The 13,326-nt window shown below is 32.5% G+C and overlaps 2 protein-coding genes across 2 annotated transcripts; one reads left to right on the forward strand and one right to left on the reverse strand.

Moving 5' to 3' along the window:
- Positions 1-243: 243 nt before the first annotated feature.
- LOC114376876 (secretory carrier-associated membrane protein-like) lies at positions 244-7,517 on the forward strand. The gene is made up of 12 exons (XM_028335188.1): positions 244-528; positions 2,416-2,532; positions 2,637-2,699; positions 3,629-3,662; positions 3,859-3,981; positions 4,584-4,646; positions 4,752-4,845; positions 6,034-6,079; positions 6,165-6,232; positions 6,703-6,751; positions 6,970-7,035; positions 7,157-7,517. The coding sequence occupies exons 1-12, from the start codon at positions 472-474 to the stop codon at positions 7,241-7,243; spliced, it is 867 nt and encodes a 288-aa protein (XP_028190989.1). The 5' UTR covers positions 244-471; the 3' UTR covers positions 7,244-7,517.
- Positions 7,518-8,881: 1,364 nt separating this feature from the next.
- On the reverse strand, positions 8,882-12,706 carry LOC114376875 (PAP-specific phosphatase HAL2-like). Its single transcript, XM_028335187.1, has 3 exons — positions 12,208-12,706; positions 9,892-10,570; positions 8,882-9,429 (listed from the first exon to the last, which is right to left on the reverse strand). The coding sequence occupies exons 1-3, from the start codon at positions 12,581-12,583 to the stop codon at positions 9,126-9,128; spliced, it is 1,359 nt and encodes a 452-aa protein (XP_028190988.1). The 5' UTR covers positions 12,584-12,706; the 3' UTR covers positions 8,882-9,125.
- Between the last annotated feature and the right edge of the window lie 620 nt (positions 12,707-13,326).

Genomic DNA, 13,326 nt, shown 5'->3' on the forward strand with positions numbered 1-13,326 from the left:
AGTGAATAGTTTTTTATGCTATAATTATATTTTAGTTATCTGTCAAAAAAATATACTCTAATTAAATTTAAATCTTCTATAATGTCACATTAACAAAAAATTATACTTTTTTTCTTATTTTTTTTCCGAATATCAAACCCTCCAATTATATTTATAGTTTAATTCCTATTTGTTTTTTCAAATATCAAATCCTCCAATTATATTTTTAGTTTAATGTGTGGGAAAGCAAAGTTGAAAGCAGAGTCAATGTCTTTAAATTTTCTTCTGTATTAAGCTGACCAAAGACAAATCCTTTTTGTATCTGTAGCTGGAATTTTCTTCCTTCTTACTTTACCTTCGATTGTCACCTTCTAATTCTGCAACAAGTTCCAAACCTTCAAATCTCACTGCCCCAAAAATCCTTTCTTTTTTAAATAGCCATTTGACTTCAGCCTCTACAGCAGAGTCCCAGATCTCTGCATTCCAATTCCCATGGCAGGTCGCTATGACAGTAACCCCTTCGATGAGGAAGAAGTTAACCCCTTCTATGTAAGTCCTTCTTTTGTTGCTGCTTTTTTTTTTTTTTTTTTTGAGATTTTGTGAACTGGGTATGCTCAAAGTTGAGATTTTGTGAACTGGTTATGCTCGAAGTTGGGATTTTGTGAACTGGGTATGCAATTTTTTGTTGAACTTGATTTGATCCTGTTTTGGGGTGTTTCAGCATGCTATTTTGGTCAAATTATTGTTTTTGAAATTTTGTTGTTGTTGATTTTCGGTTGACTTGTTTGATACTATAATTGGATGTGGTCGAGGAAACCGGATTCTTTGGGTAGTTAGTTATAGATTTTGTTCTCTCTGCTTCTTCATGTAGGGTTTGGTGTTTTTTAAAGATGTTTTGGCCTTAAGAACTTACCTTTAGAATTCAGCTCAATATTTCTGGCCTTTAAAAAAAAAGCTCAATATTTCTGGACGAATCTCTTGCATGTCCTTGAGATTTGCTTGCAGATGCAGATACTAGTATTGTGTTTCCTAACTTTAGAGTGTCTAATAACTTTTAGTGAATTGACATGAAGTATTTGTCCCTTCAGGGTTGATGGAATTCTATAAGTTTTTAAATCCATTCTTTATTTAAAGAAAAAAAAATGTGAAACTCCTGACCACATAGGATTAAATATTAACTAAAGACTGAAATTCCTGGTAATGGTTTATTTGAAAGAGATACTGAGAGACAACTCCCCTTTGATGGAGGATAAATTGTGGTGTGTGTGTGTGTAACTATGATTGGAAAATATACGGGTTATATTAAGTAATTCCATATGTTACTGTGTGAGAGGGTGTGTGTGTGTACAAGGTACAAACACACACATATTCTATTAATTGGACTTTGGCTGGCTATGCAAATCAACACTGAAAAGTAGAATTTGATTAGAAACAAAGGCATAGCAAATCAGGAGCAGCTTAAAATATCCTCAATGGATGGAACATGATATAATTACAAAAAACAGAAACTAAAATGCATGACCATATACCTCTAATCCTGTTAGATACCAGACAATGTATTTCCTTAAAGCAACCATCTGTAAGGGGAAAAGCATCAAGCCAGTCAAACTTCAGTGGGGTGCGTTTTACACCGCAGTGAGTTTATTAATCAAGCATCAGTGAATAATAATTATTTAAGTCAATCAAATTGGTTTTTGATGATTTAAAAAGTCCCATAGGGCCATAGCCTGTGATCAGTGGTGTGTGTAGGACTGAAGGATAGATGGCACACAGCTTTTATGCAAGTGTGTGAACACTGAATAATATTCACTTTTTTTAGAATATTCTAAATTTATGATTCAGAATTTTAAAATTGTATATAGTTTTAATGACTGACATTGCATAAAGAAAAAGTATTGTCAAATATATCTTAACTTTTTTATTTGTTACATATTAGTTTTGCAAATGCAAAGATTTAGGAAGTAATATAAGCCCACAAAATATTACCAAAGGTCTCTAAAGATCACAAAATAACTAAAAATGCAATAATGCTATTCAAAGCTATGCTGTGTGACGTTTTATAGGTGTATGATTGTGATATTGACATTTTTCCTTTACATGAAATGGACTGATAGATGAGAGAAGAAAATTTAGATATTGTGATTACTAGTGAAACATTTGGAGAGCAAAAATTGAGGAAAAGGAAGAGGTGAGTTGGGAGCACTTGCCCTGCTGGTGCCTCCTCCCACATTTAAAAAAAAAAAGGAAATTTTGAGTTTTCAGTTTTCACTACCTTGTCATGGCAACATCCTTATTGTAGTTGAACTCTAGGGTCTATGTTCATGACTAGCTTTATTTATTTATTTTTTACAATGTACATTACATATCAGATGCTGATAAAATGCTATAAATCTTTTGCAACTTACTTAATGTCTTGTAATGTTTTTAAAATGTTAGAATCCTGGAAGTGTTCCCGCTGCCACTAATTCAAGGCTTTCACCTCTGAAGCCAGAACCTGTTGATTATAATTATGGCTTTGGTGCGACAGTTGATATACCTCTTGATTCATCAACGGTATGTATATAATTGAGGTTGTTAAAATCCTCAGGTTTTTTTTTCTATTTATATTGTGCTGTTGCAGTATTGAGTGTGGTTTTGCTAATTCATTTCAACATTAGGATTTGAAAAAGAAGGAGAAGGAACTTCAAGCCAAGGAAACTGAATTGAGAAAAAGGGAACAGGTATATGATGGTATTTCTTGTTGTCTCTATGTTAGTTGAGAGTTCCCTTAGTTGATATTTACTGAGATGGGAACATTTTCCCCTTGGAGAGGTCTTCTTTCCCCTCTTTCAAGAGTTCTGTTCTCATTTCTTCTCATCCCCTTCAATTTCCAACTTCTATGTTTGAGATGTCTTCTTGTCCTCCATGATATAATCTTGGTTCTCTTGCATTATCCCTTTGAAAAAATGTACTAACAGTTGAAAATACATATGTTTGGTAGAGTTACAATTTGAAAAGTCTTGGAGAAAGCATTTCCAGTTTAGGAACAATTTACTGGATGAGTGGTTAGTTGGTATTGCATAAAACAATACAACAACAACAACAACGCCTTATCCCACTAGGTGGGGTCGGCTAAATAAACTACCTATTCTGTTAGCTATTCTTATATATATATATATATATATTCCTTTTACTAACTTTTTATGGACATCAAATTTTATCAATTTAATGGTTTGATTAAAAATTCTTAAAAAGATCAAATATATAAAATGTTATACAATTTTAAAACTAGTTGATACTTAATCAAAAAGCTTTTTTTTAATGTATCATATGCTTTTTAAAATATAAGTATCGGCTAAAAGATTACTTACCTATAAATGTTCAATTAATCTAAAATTTGGTGTGCATGATTATCGATACAATATCATATGATTTAATGGTTTGATTTGTTGAATTTGTATTTTATAAAAATATATTGAGTGGAGTAGGTGTCTAACACTTACTCCCAGGGTAAGTGAATCATTTCCCATATTACCTGAGTCTACAAACATCAAGAATTTGAACTGAATCTGATTGATTATATTACCTGACTTTGGATATGAATATCTGTCAACTGCAAATGCCTGAAAATTCACATGTATTTTTGTTTCTTTTTATTTATCAAATCCAGGAAGTGAGACGGAGAGAAGAAGCTGCTTCACGAGGTGATTTACATTTCCTGATTCTGTATTTGAAGTTTTTTACTAGTTTTTTTTTTTTTGGTTCTTTTGGGGAGGGGGGGGGGGTGATTTTTGTTTGGGTTGGCATTCAATTGCATAGAGGAAGTGTCTTGGAATTATATGCACTAATTTAGGTTCTGCTTTAGTACTACTAGTAGGTATTTATATTTTTGTTTTGCAGCTGGAATTGTTCTTGAGGAGAAGAATTGGCCGCCTTTTTTCCCAATAATCCATCACGACATTGCTAATGAAATTCCAATTCATCTTCAAAAATTGCAATATGTTGCATTTACTACACTGTTAGGTATGTTATCTGATATATATATATATATATATATTATTTATTTATTTATTTTTGGGGGGGGGGGAGGAGGAACTTGGTTCCTATTATGGCATTGTTTCAGCATTCATGCACATTTATTGTCAGTTCTTTCATTTATTTTTCAATTTTTTCTTTAGTCAATTCTATTTCAAGGATCCTTTTCTTAATTATCTTTTAATTGGCATCAATGTCAAAAGCTTTACACCTTATATTAAAAAGTTGCAATTTGGAAACTTTATTCTTTTCTACTCCCAAATTTTTTTCTGATAAAACATTAAATAATTTTAGGCCTTGAAGAGAGGAGAGATACTCTGAATAACTAGTTTTGTCTGAAATTGATTGATTTGAAACCATTAACCTGGATGCTTCGAACTAATCTGTTTTATTGAGTAAGATAATGGCCTGATAAATACATTCTCTATTTATTTGTTCGTAGCATGATCTCATGTTTTGATTAATTATGGTCACAATAAATGTATCTATCAGGATTCATGAGTGATTTGTAAGTCATGTAATTTTATACCCAAAATCAATGCAAGTATGAGATTGGTTCACTGTCATTGATAAATAGTTCTATCATGCAGGATTAGTGTTGTGCCTTTTTTGGAATGTTATAGCTGTTACTGCAGCTTGGATTAAGGGTGAAGGTGAGTTTAGATACAGAGTATTTTCTTAGGTTATTTTACAGCTCAAATTACAAATCTGACATTTCCAAATTCCATGCATTTGGAACTTGGCCTTGTTTGTTGCAGGTGTAAAAATATGGTTTCTTGCCATTATCTACTTCATAGCAGGGGTTCCTGGAGCATATGTTCTGTGGTATCGCCCATTATATCGTGCTTTTAGGTAAAAAAGATAATTCTTATGTGCATTTATTTGTTTTATTTTTTCTAATGTATTATGCAACTTCAATTTGTGAGCATTTATTTTATAACTTGTATACTAAGACTAAAAATTGTTTTCGAGAACAGATGCATGTTTGGGTTTTAGTGATTCAACCTCGGGGCTTTATGAGTGTTATCATGTTTTATCACATTTGGTTGTGTCCATAATTAATGTAAACAGTAGAAGTTTTGAATTCTTGAAGTAAATAAATATTAGAATTTGGGCAGAGGGCTTAACTCCAAATAATTGGCTTATAAGGTGAGGTCTGCCTAAGCTTTATAAGGATTACATTGGCTATATCTCTAGTTAATGTGGGATCTCTACACTTGAGAGCCAATGATCTGGCGGCTGCACTCTATGACGTTTCACTCAACCTTTCTAGTCATTCTCTCCATAGGTAACCTTTTTCGAGATACTGGAGCCATCTCTGCTAAGCCGTAATAATGGCGGGATGTAACCACAAATAAGGCAGCTTTCCAACAATAAATTTAATGTAGTTGAACCTTTTTCTTCCATTTATTTTTCCTTCTATCTTTTAATTCAATAATGGGTTATTCTTCCAAGTGTGAGACATTGCTGTTGACAATTTATTATGAGAGACATCAAGTACAGAAAATTCTGCCTTATGCTTTGAAGCATTCATGAGAACAATAGGCAACTATGCATGCATTTCCTACAACATGGACTAGCCATGGCTGATGGATTGAGGGCTAAAAGATGGAAGTGGTGGTGGTGGATAGCTGTCACGTGGACTATTTGGCAGCAATGAAATAAGCTGATATTCTCCAATGATGTTTTTGACAGCAACAAACTCATGGATGATGCAGTCTTCTTACTTTGGACATGGTTGCGGAATTTAGAGAAGGATTTTTCCATGCATTTTAACCAATGGTCTAGTAACATTACAGCAGGGTTCATGTAACAGTAATATTTAGACTAATTCTAGCTTGCTCAAATCTGGGGTAGCCCGACTGTGGTTCAACTCCCGACTCCATTTTAGTCTACTTTGGAACCATTGGCATGGGCAATCCAATATCTGTAATTTAGTACCTCTGGTACTCAATTAATATATAATATTTATTTTTGCTGAGCAAAAAAAAAAAAAATTGGTCTTACTGTTGATCTTGAATATGCTGTTCTTTTTTGCAGGAATGAAAGTGCTTTGAAATTTGGATGGTTTTTCATGTTTTATCTGGTAAATGGATTGTACTTTTTAATGTGCATAAGCTATGCTTAAAAACTGTAAGAAATCTAATCATCTTCATTTCTTCTGCTTACAGCTTCACATAGGATTCTGCATCTTAGCTGCAGTTGCTCCTCCTATAGTTTTCAAAGGCAAATCCCTGACGTACGGCAATTTCATATATGTTCTCTATTTAACATGCTAATATTACTCATATAGCTTTATTTTTGTCACAAGAAGACTAAGCTTTCAAATTCATTTTCTTTGCACAAGATAGGTTTCTTTTTTTTCTTTCCCTTTTCAAAAGTAGAAGTAAATGACAAATCTATTAGTCATTGATATTAGTTGGTTGGGCTGACATTGAGAGGAATTAAGGCATATTACCTATAAATAAGAGGAGAGATTGAGAGAGAGGGGATCATGCCATTTGTGAGGAAATCAGGGGCATTGGGAGGTGTTGACCCTCAAAGATATGTAGTGTTGTAATCAAGTAACGGGTTTCTATTAAAATCTAAGTTGGCATGTTGGTGAGTATGGTATAATTTGGATTTTAAGGGTTGTTTCATATCTTCAAGATGCTTAAGTTATTCCCATTTTTTAACCTAGTGATGGACACTGTCTACTCATTGATACAGGGGCATTCTGGCTGCCATAGATGTGCTGGGCGACCATGCTTTGATTGGGGTAAGAGTGTCTATCATGAATTATTTCTTATTCCTACATACTATTTAATTGTCAATGCCGTAGCAATTTGATACATGTTAAGTCATATGTTAATATAAGACTTTCTGCATGGCCCATAATGCCTCATCCTTTTGCAAATACTACAGAATGCAACCTAAGCAATATTCTGCTTCTGAATGATTGATCTTTTATTATGATTTTCTCCATTTGCCTTGTAGATCTTCTACTTCATTGGATTTGGATTGTTCTGCGTTGAAACTTTGATCAGCATTTGGGTTATTCAGGTTTGACTACACTTCTTGAACTTTCCAATCATCTTAAGCACATGCACCAGCATTTTGAATGCCATGATTTCCTTATCAATTACCACATACCAACTCACTATTTCTTTGGTTTGCTATACAGCAAGTATACATGTACTTCCGCGGCAGTGGGAAGGCCGCTGAGATGAAACGGGAGGCCGCAAGGGGAGCACTGAGGGCTGCAATATGATTCATCAGTCTTGTGGAGAAGGAAGTGTGGATAACTTGTGTATGGATCAATGTTGTATATTAGAAGCCACACACAGAAATTGTGAACAAAAATATTTCACTGAGCATGATTTTTGTTTACAGCTGTTATTTGTTTATTTATTTTTCTGTTTAGCATGCTACCTATTAATGTGGTTTGTTAGTGTATATCGAAAGCTGAGAGCTTGGACATACTAGTGGCTGGTAGAAACATGCTATAATTTATGGAAATTAATCCTCTATATAGTTAAGGTTCACTTGTCTTGTTCCAAAAGCTAGTTCTATCAATCTATCTTGAATGACCAATATCAGACTTCAATGCCCATCTTACTTTGGGGATAAGAAATTGGCTTAATTGCATTTTTTTTTACCATTGGCTCTTTAATTTTTAGCAAATTTTACCCCAATAAATCAAGATTGAGTTAAGGTTATTTAGTGAAACTTGCATGAAATTCAACAACAATAAAATAAGGAGTGCTAACAACATACTCTTTCCAACACACTTTCTTTTATTAATTAAATTTTATTTAAAAAAATACAAAATTATGACTGAGGTTTATCAAATGAGTGAAATTTACACAATTTTGTGAATTTTATCAAGATGATGAATCTTGATTTAACAAAGTGAAGTTGTGACTGATGATTGATTGATTATGGGTTCAAATTTGGAAACAGTCTCTTTATAAATGTAAGAGTAAGGTTGCGTATACTAATCCTTTTCATACCTTCACATAGTGAGGAACGTTCTAATATTGGGATACATTAGTTTTTCTGTAAATTTACCAAATTTTAGTAAATTCTAGCCTAATAAAAAATGTGTTGAGTTTTTTAAATTCTAGCCTAATAAAAAATGTGTTAAAGAGTATATTGTTAACATTTTTTATAAGATTATGTTTTGAAGAGGGTTTTGAAAGGAATGTGTTGCTGCAAACACTCCTCTTTGGGTCAATAGGTGTTGATTACACTTGATATTTAAATGTCTAGCATTCACTAGCATATAGTAGTATATATATATATATATATATATATATATATATATATATATATATATATATATATATATATATATATATATTTTGCTAAATGTCATATAGTAGTATAGTTAGACATATAGTTGTACGATAAAATATGTCTTTGAGTTTGGTAGATACTTTGTGATCACAAATAATTTTTGATGTCTTTCTCCATTTAAGTCATTTCACTTATATTTTGTGTGATATTCACATTAATTTTTCTATCATATTGTATGATTGATTCCAAATATTTAAACTTAAAAAATTTAACATAAATATCCATGATTGTGGTGGGTACTCAAGGTATCTAAGAAATTCTTAATAAAATGGAAATAAAACATAAACCAAGTCTCAAGCATTGAGGTCTTAATGGTAAAACATAAATCATTAAGTCTATGCAACCAAAAGCTGTAAAAATCTAAGCTAAATCATTTCCCTTCTCACAGCTGAAGGCCTCGTAACGTGTCAAACTGAAATATAACTAAAATAATTCCTTTCCCTTGCAGTACATTGTACACTGACTTACCCTCAACTGTTTTGGATTCTAACTAGAAGTTAAGCAATTTGACATATTCACATTAGTTATTGGTCTATGAAGCCCTTTTCAAGAGGTGTCATGCCTTAGTAAATTCCATTCAGAGTACAAAGTAACAGACATAACCTTTTTATTCACATAATTTCAAACAATAGTAATTCAGCCTAGCAAACTGGCACCAATACATCAACAATAACTGATGTTTATAAGCTGGGTTTTTCTATGATACTGTGTAAAGCAGAAAAGACAAGATTATAAACATTATTCACATAATCACAGTATATATCCTATATAAATGTACATTATTAGAAGCAGTCTCAAAGACAAGAAGAGGCCCAGCTAGCATCAACAGAATCAATGATCTTTTCATGTAATGTGGGTCCAGCACAAGCAACTATGCCACGATCAAGCCTTTCTAAATATAAACCTTTTGAGAATTCCAAGGGATGCCCCCTAACATCTGTTACTATTCCTCCAGCCTCTCGTATGATGATAGCACCAGCAGCATGATCCCATATTTTCTCCTTGTAACCAGCCCTTGCAAACTTCATGAAAACCTCAGCATCCCCACAAGCTATTGCAGCATATTTCATCATGTTGTATACTCTTACTGGCTGATTACTGCATATAAATGACGAATAATATACCTTATAAACTATGCTAGAAATTTATGTTGTCTTTGGTGACCTTTACCAAGTGACATTTTAAATATTCAATCTTTTTCAAATAGACAAATAGGAATTGTAATTTGTAACTAGTCATTAAGTAAGGAATATGCAACTGCAAATAACAGTTTTCACCTTGCTATCATACTCTAAGAATCCTTCTATCCCTATAGTATTAAATTAGCAAAAATGACTAAATTTTATCAAGAATTTAACAATGGATATCATGCTAAGTTGCTAACTGAATACCAAAAAGAAAGAGAGAAAAAAAACAGAAAATTAAAGAGCATAGGAATAAATCCCATTTTTGAATGTCTAGACACTACAATCACACATGGTAAAAAAATTTAAAAACAGAGAGGGGGGGGGGGGGGGGGGGGGGTGACTGATATTGAAATGGGATGAAATGAAAATGAACCTGAGACCAACACTGTGAGCCAGTCCTTCAGTGAAAGAGTGACTTGAATTAGCCTTCTCAACTGGTTGGCAGAAAGTGGCCATTGCTAGGTTGTCAATGGAAGAGACAGAAACTTGTTTTGCATGGTTTGGCCACACAGACTTGTTATTGACATGGAGCAGTGGTTGGATCCAAGCCTTGCCACTACCCCTTTTAGCATAAATTATACAACCTTTATTCCAAGTTTGAGAGGTTGGAGGAGTCAACTTAGATATCATCCTAAGATAACTATGATCATAACTAAACCAGTCCTTTCTCATAGGGTAGTTAGGACAGCCAAGAACTCCAACCACCACTTCTCCATCCTCTATGAGGGATAAAGCTACAACATGTTGATCACCACATGAAGACCCTCCTCCATCAAGAGGACTAAGTGTCCAAAATCTTCCGGAAGGACCTCCGTTGCAGCGACTAATGATTTCGAGAACCTCTGAAGTTCCAAGAGCTGATTTTGGTTCTTCAAATCCAAATCGAGGCACTTCAGCTAGACATTCATTCACAATTTTAACCACAGCTTCCAATAGTTCAGATGCATCAGTACTGGATAGTGTCTGAACCTCTTTTTCAGTTACAATTGAGACATTTTCATTCTCTAAACACTCAAACAATATCCTGCTGACAATTGCTTTGACACTCCAACCTATATAAATAACGTATTGAAGAGTACAACTCAATCATGATTGTAAGTATGAATAAAATTCAATAGCTGCCACGAATAGACTGATCAGTCGTGCTCTCCAAAAAAGAAGTTATATTCACAAATTCCAGAGACTAATAAGCATCAAGTATCTCGTGACCAAAATTGTTAAGAAAATATAATGAAAAGAGAACACCATAAATTTGACTGTGGCTCAATCTGAGTAACCTACGATTAAGCATATATAAATATTTTTCAAAGAGCAAAAAGCATAAGGTATATTATTTAAATTTGTTATCATGTTATGGAGACCTACTTAACTTTTAGTGAGGATATTTGTCCCTACTTTCCCTTCTAATATAATTTCTTATTTTGTAAACAAAATTGAAAAATAGGTAGGTTTTAATATATATATATATATATATATATATATGCACTTGAGAGCAAGAGAGCAGTGAACAACAAAAGAAAAGTCACATAGGTTTTTACCTGAAGGTAAACAATTGAATTCGGTAAAATCAGTTAGCTTATGAAACAGGACAAGGCCATAACAGTACTTACATGATAGCACTGCTATTACTATAGTCCAAAAAAAGAGTTTGAAGGTCAGCTTAATTTAGCCGGCACATTATTTCCTTTTTTAGATCTAATCACGAGTTTTTGAAAGTCCATGAAACCTCCAAATTTCATAGTCACTTTTCTTACTAATAATTTTTCATTGACTTCAAAGCATTTTAATTTTAGAGTCTAAGTAGTATTAATTTTGATAATTATGTCCTTTTTGTAGCAGACAATGTTTGTATTCCTCTCTCTTGTCACTTCTAAGTTCTAACTTCTAAGCATCAATCTCTAAGAAGTCAGTTGCCATTATTAGATGGGATACAAAAAAAAAAAACATAAACAAATGTTAATCAATGCCAATGTAATATATGTAATATAAAAAGAAGAAAGAAAGAAAAATATTAATCAACCTATGTAATATAATAATATATATGATCTTCTACTGCTTATCTAGGTGAACACACATGATAAGAAATATTAAATATATATTATTAAATGCTTGAAATTATTTAAAAAATAAAATGACTAAATATAATAAAATATTTATTTGTATCGTTGCATGTTTATACATACATAATAATATGAAATTCTATATAAAAGACAAAGCTTATAAGCTTGTTTATATTTTTACAATCAAGTTTTTAAATTAAATTATGAGACGCCCATATATAGGAGATGTACTCAGTGTCAGAGTCATTTTTATACCAAAGTGAAAAAAGTAAATTTAGACAATATATACAACCATATATAAATTATCGAAATTAAAAGTTTTTTGAAGTTGAAAAATCACTTGTCTTATAAAAACTCAGTAACTTACATGTTTTAATATTAACCATTTTAGATAATATATAATGATTAATATTTGCTCATCTTACACTCACACATCTTACTCTCTCACACAGTCTCATTAAATATGCCTCATGTGAATAGTATTTATTTCCCCAACTTATTCTTAATAAAAATTATTTAAAGATGACGGTTAGAATTAAGTTACAACATAAAGAACTTGGTACAGGTTTTGTACGTGTGTATATAAAAATAAAAAGGTTAAGCAGATTACGGGGATTAGGAAAATTCACCTGCAACTGTGAGGGGAGAATTGAGATTATTGTTGCTCCGAGACTTAGAAATCAAAGAGTCTTGAAGTTTCTGACAGAGGAAGCATGCCACCTGAACTGCTCTGACTGCAGCATCTAACTCTTTGCAATATTCCTCTTGTTCTGAGGTAAGACCAAACATTTTGTGATCCTCCTCCATCATAGGAGAAGAAAAACTTTGATCAAATTTTGACACAAAAGCAATGTGGCTAGGGAGGGTGTTAAGGGATTTATTGTGGAGAGACATGAAGCAAGAATTTGCTGTTTCTATGTGACTATGTGTGCAGTTTTCACTTCTCCTCACAAATCCTAAGATACTTGGGATTTTTGCACCCAAAGTGGAACAATATAAAGGCATGTCAAGTACACCACTTCACCCTTTCTTAATTTGGTTTGTAATTGGTTAATGGTTGTTACCAATAGTGTTTATACGACCTTATTTGTGACGTTTGAAAGGAGAGAATATATAGCAAATGGGAAGGGATTGTCAAATTATGGGAATAACAATAATCAGCCTACGAGAGTATTTATAGGACCAATTTTACTAGCAAAAACAAAAAAAGCAAACAATCGCTAGCTCACTTCTCTTTTTTCTTTTAATCAAAATAAAAGGGCAAATTGCATTTAGATGGGATCTTTTGTATTGATAGATGTTGTGCAATTAAACAAGGAAAAAGGACAAAAGTCACAAAACACAAGAAAAAATATAAGAAAAAACAAGGACAAAGGACAAGGGTTCAAGTCATAAACTTATCATTTGTGAAGAAGACTAATCTTTGTTATTCCTCATTTCCTTGTGATCAGAAATTTTGAATCATGCATCAAGCTTTAACGGGTGTAGATATACTTTCAGATTGTATGTTTTAATAATATCCTCGACATATATGTCTTGTAATTTTTAAGTAGGGTATTGTAAATTAAATTTTAGTGTGATAAAAAACTTATGCTTGAAGAAGGCTTTAGGTTTATACATTTGAGTTCAAGAGTTTAATTTGTCACCCATATAATTTTTTTACTTGAGTAAGATTATCATTGTCACAATTATTACTATTATTATCATTATCATCACCAGAGTCACTTTCATGATTATTAAATTACTTA

Source organism: Glycine soja, chromosome 11 (genome assembly GCF_004193775.1).
Source record: "Glycine soja cultivar W05 chromosome 11, ASM419377v2, whole genome shotgun sequence".
In the NCBI taxonomy this organism is placed as follows: Eukaryota; Viridiplantae; Streptophyta; class Magnoliopsida; order Fabales; family Fabaceae; genus Glycine; species Glycine soja.

Excerpts from the sequence above, each read along its gene's own strand:
- LOC114376876 (XM_028335188.1), top strand. The coding sequence starts at position 472 with ATGGCAGGTCGCTATGACAGTAACCCCTTCGATGAGGAAGAAGTTAAC. Across the intron at positions 529-2,415 it reads AAGAAGTTAACCCCTTCTAT|AATCCTGGAAGTGTTCCCGC; the intron begins GTAAGTCCTTCT and ends TTAAAATGTTAG. Across the intron at positions 3,982-4,583 it reads TGCATTTACTACACTGTTAG|GATTAGTGTTGTGCCTTTTT; the intron begins GTATGTTATCTG and ends TCTATCATGCAG.
- LOC114376875 (XM_028335187.1), bottom strand. The coding sequence starts at position 12,583 with ATGCCTTTATATTGTTCCACTTTGGGTGCAAAAATCCCAAGTATCTTA. Across the intron at positions 10,571-12,207 it reads TTCTCCCCTCACAGTTGCAG|GTTGGAGTGTCAAAGCAATT; the intron begins GTGAATTTTCCT and ends TTATTTATATAG. Across the intron at positions 9,430-9,891 it reads GCTCACAGTGTTGGTCTCAG|TAATCAGCCAGTAAGAGTAT; the intron begins GTTCATTTTCAT and ends ATTTATATGCAG.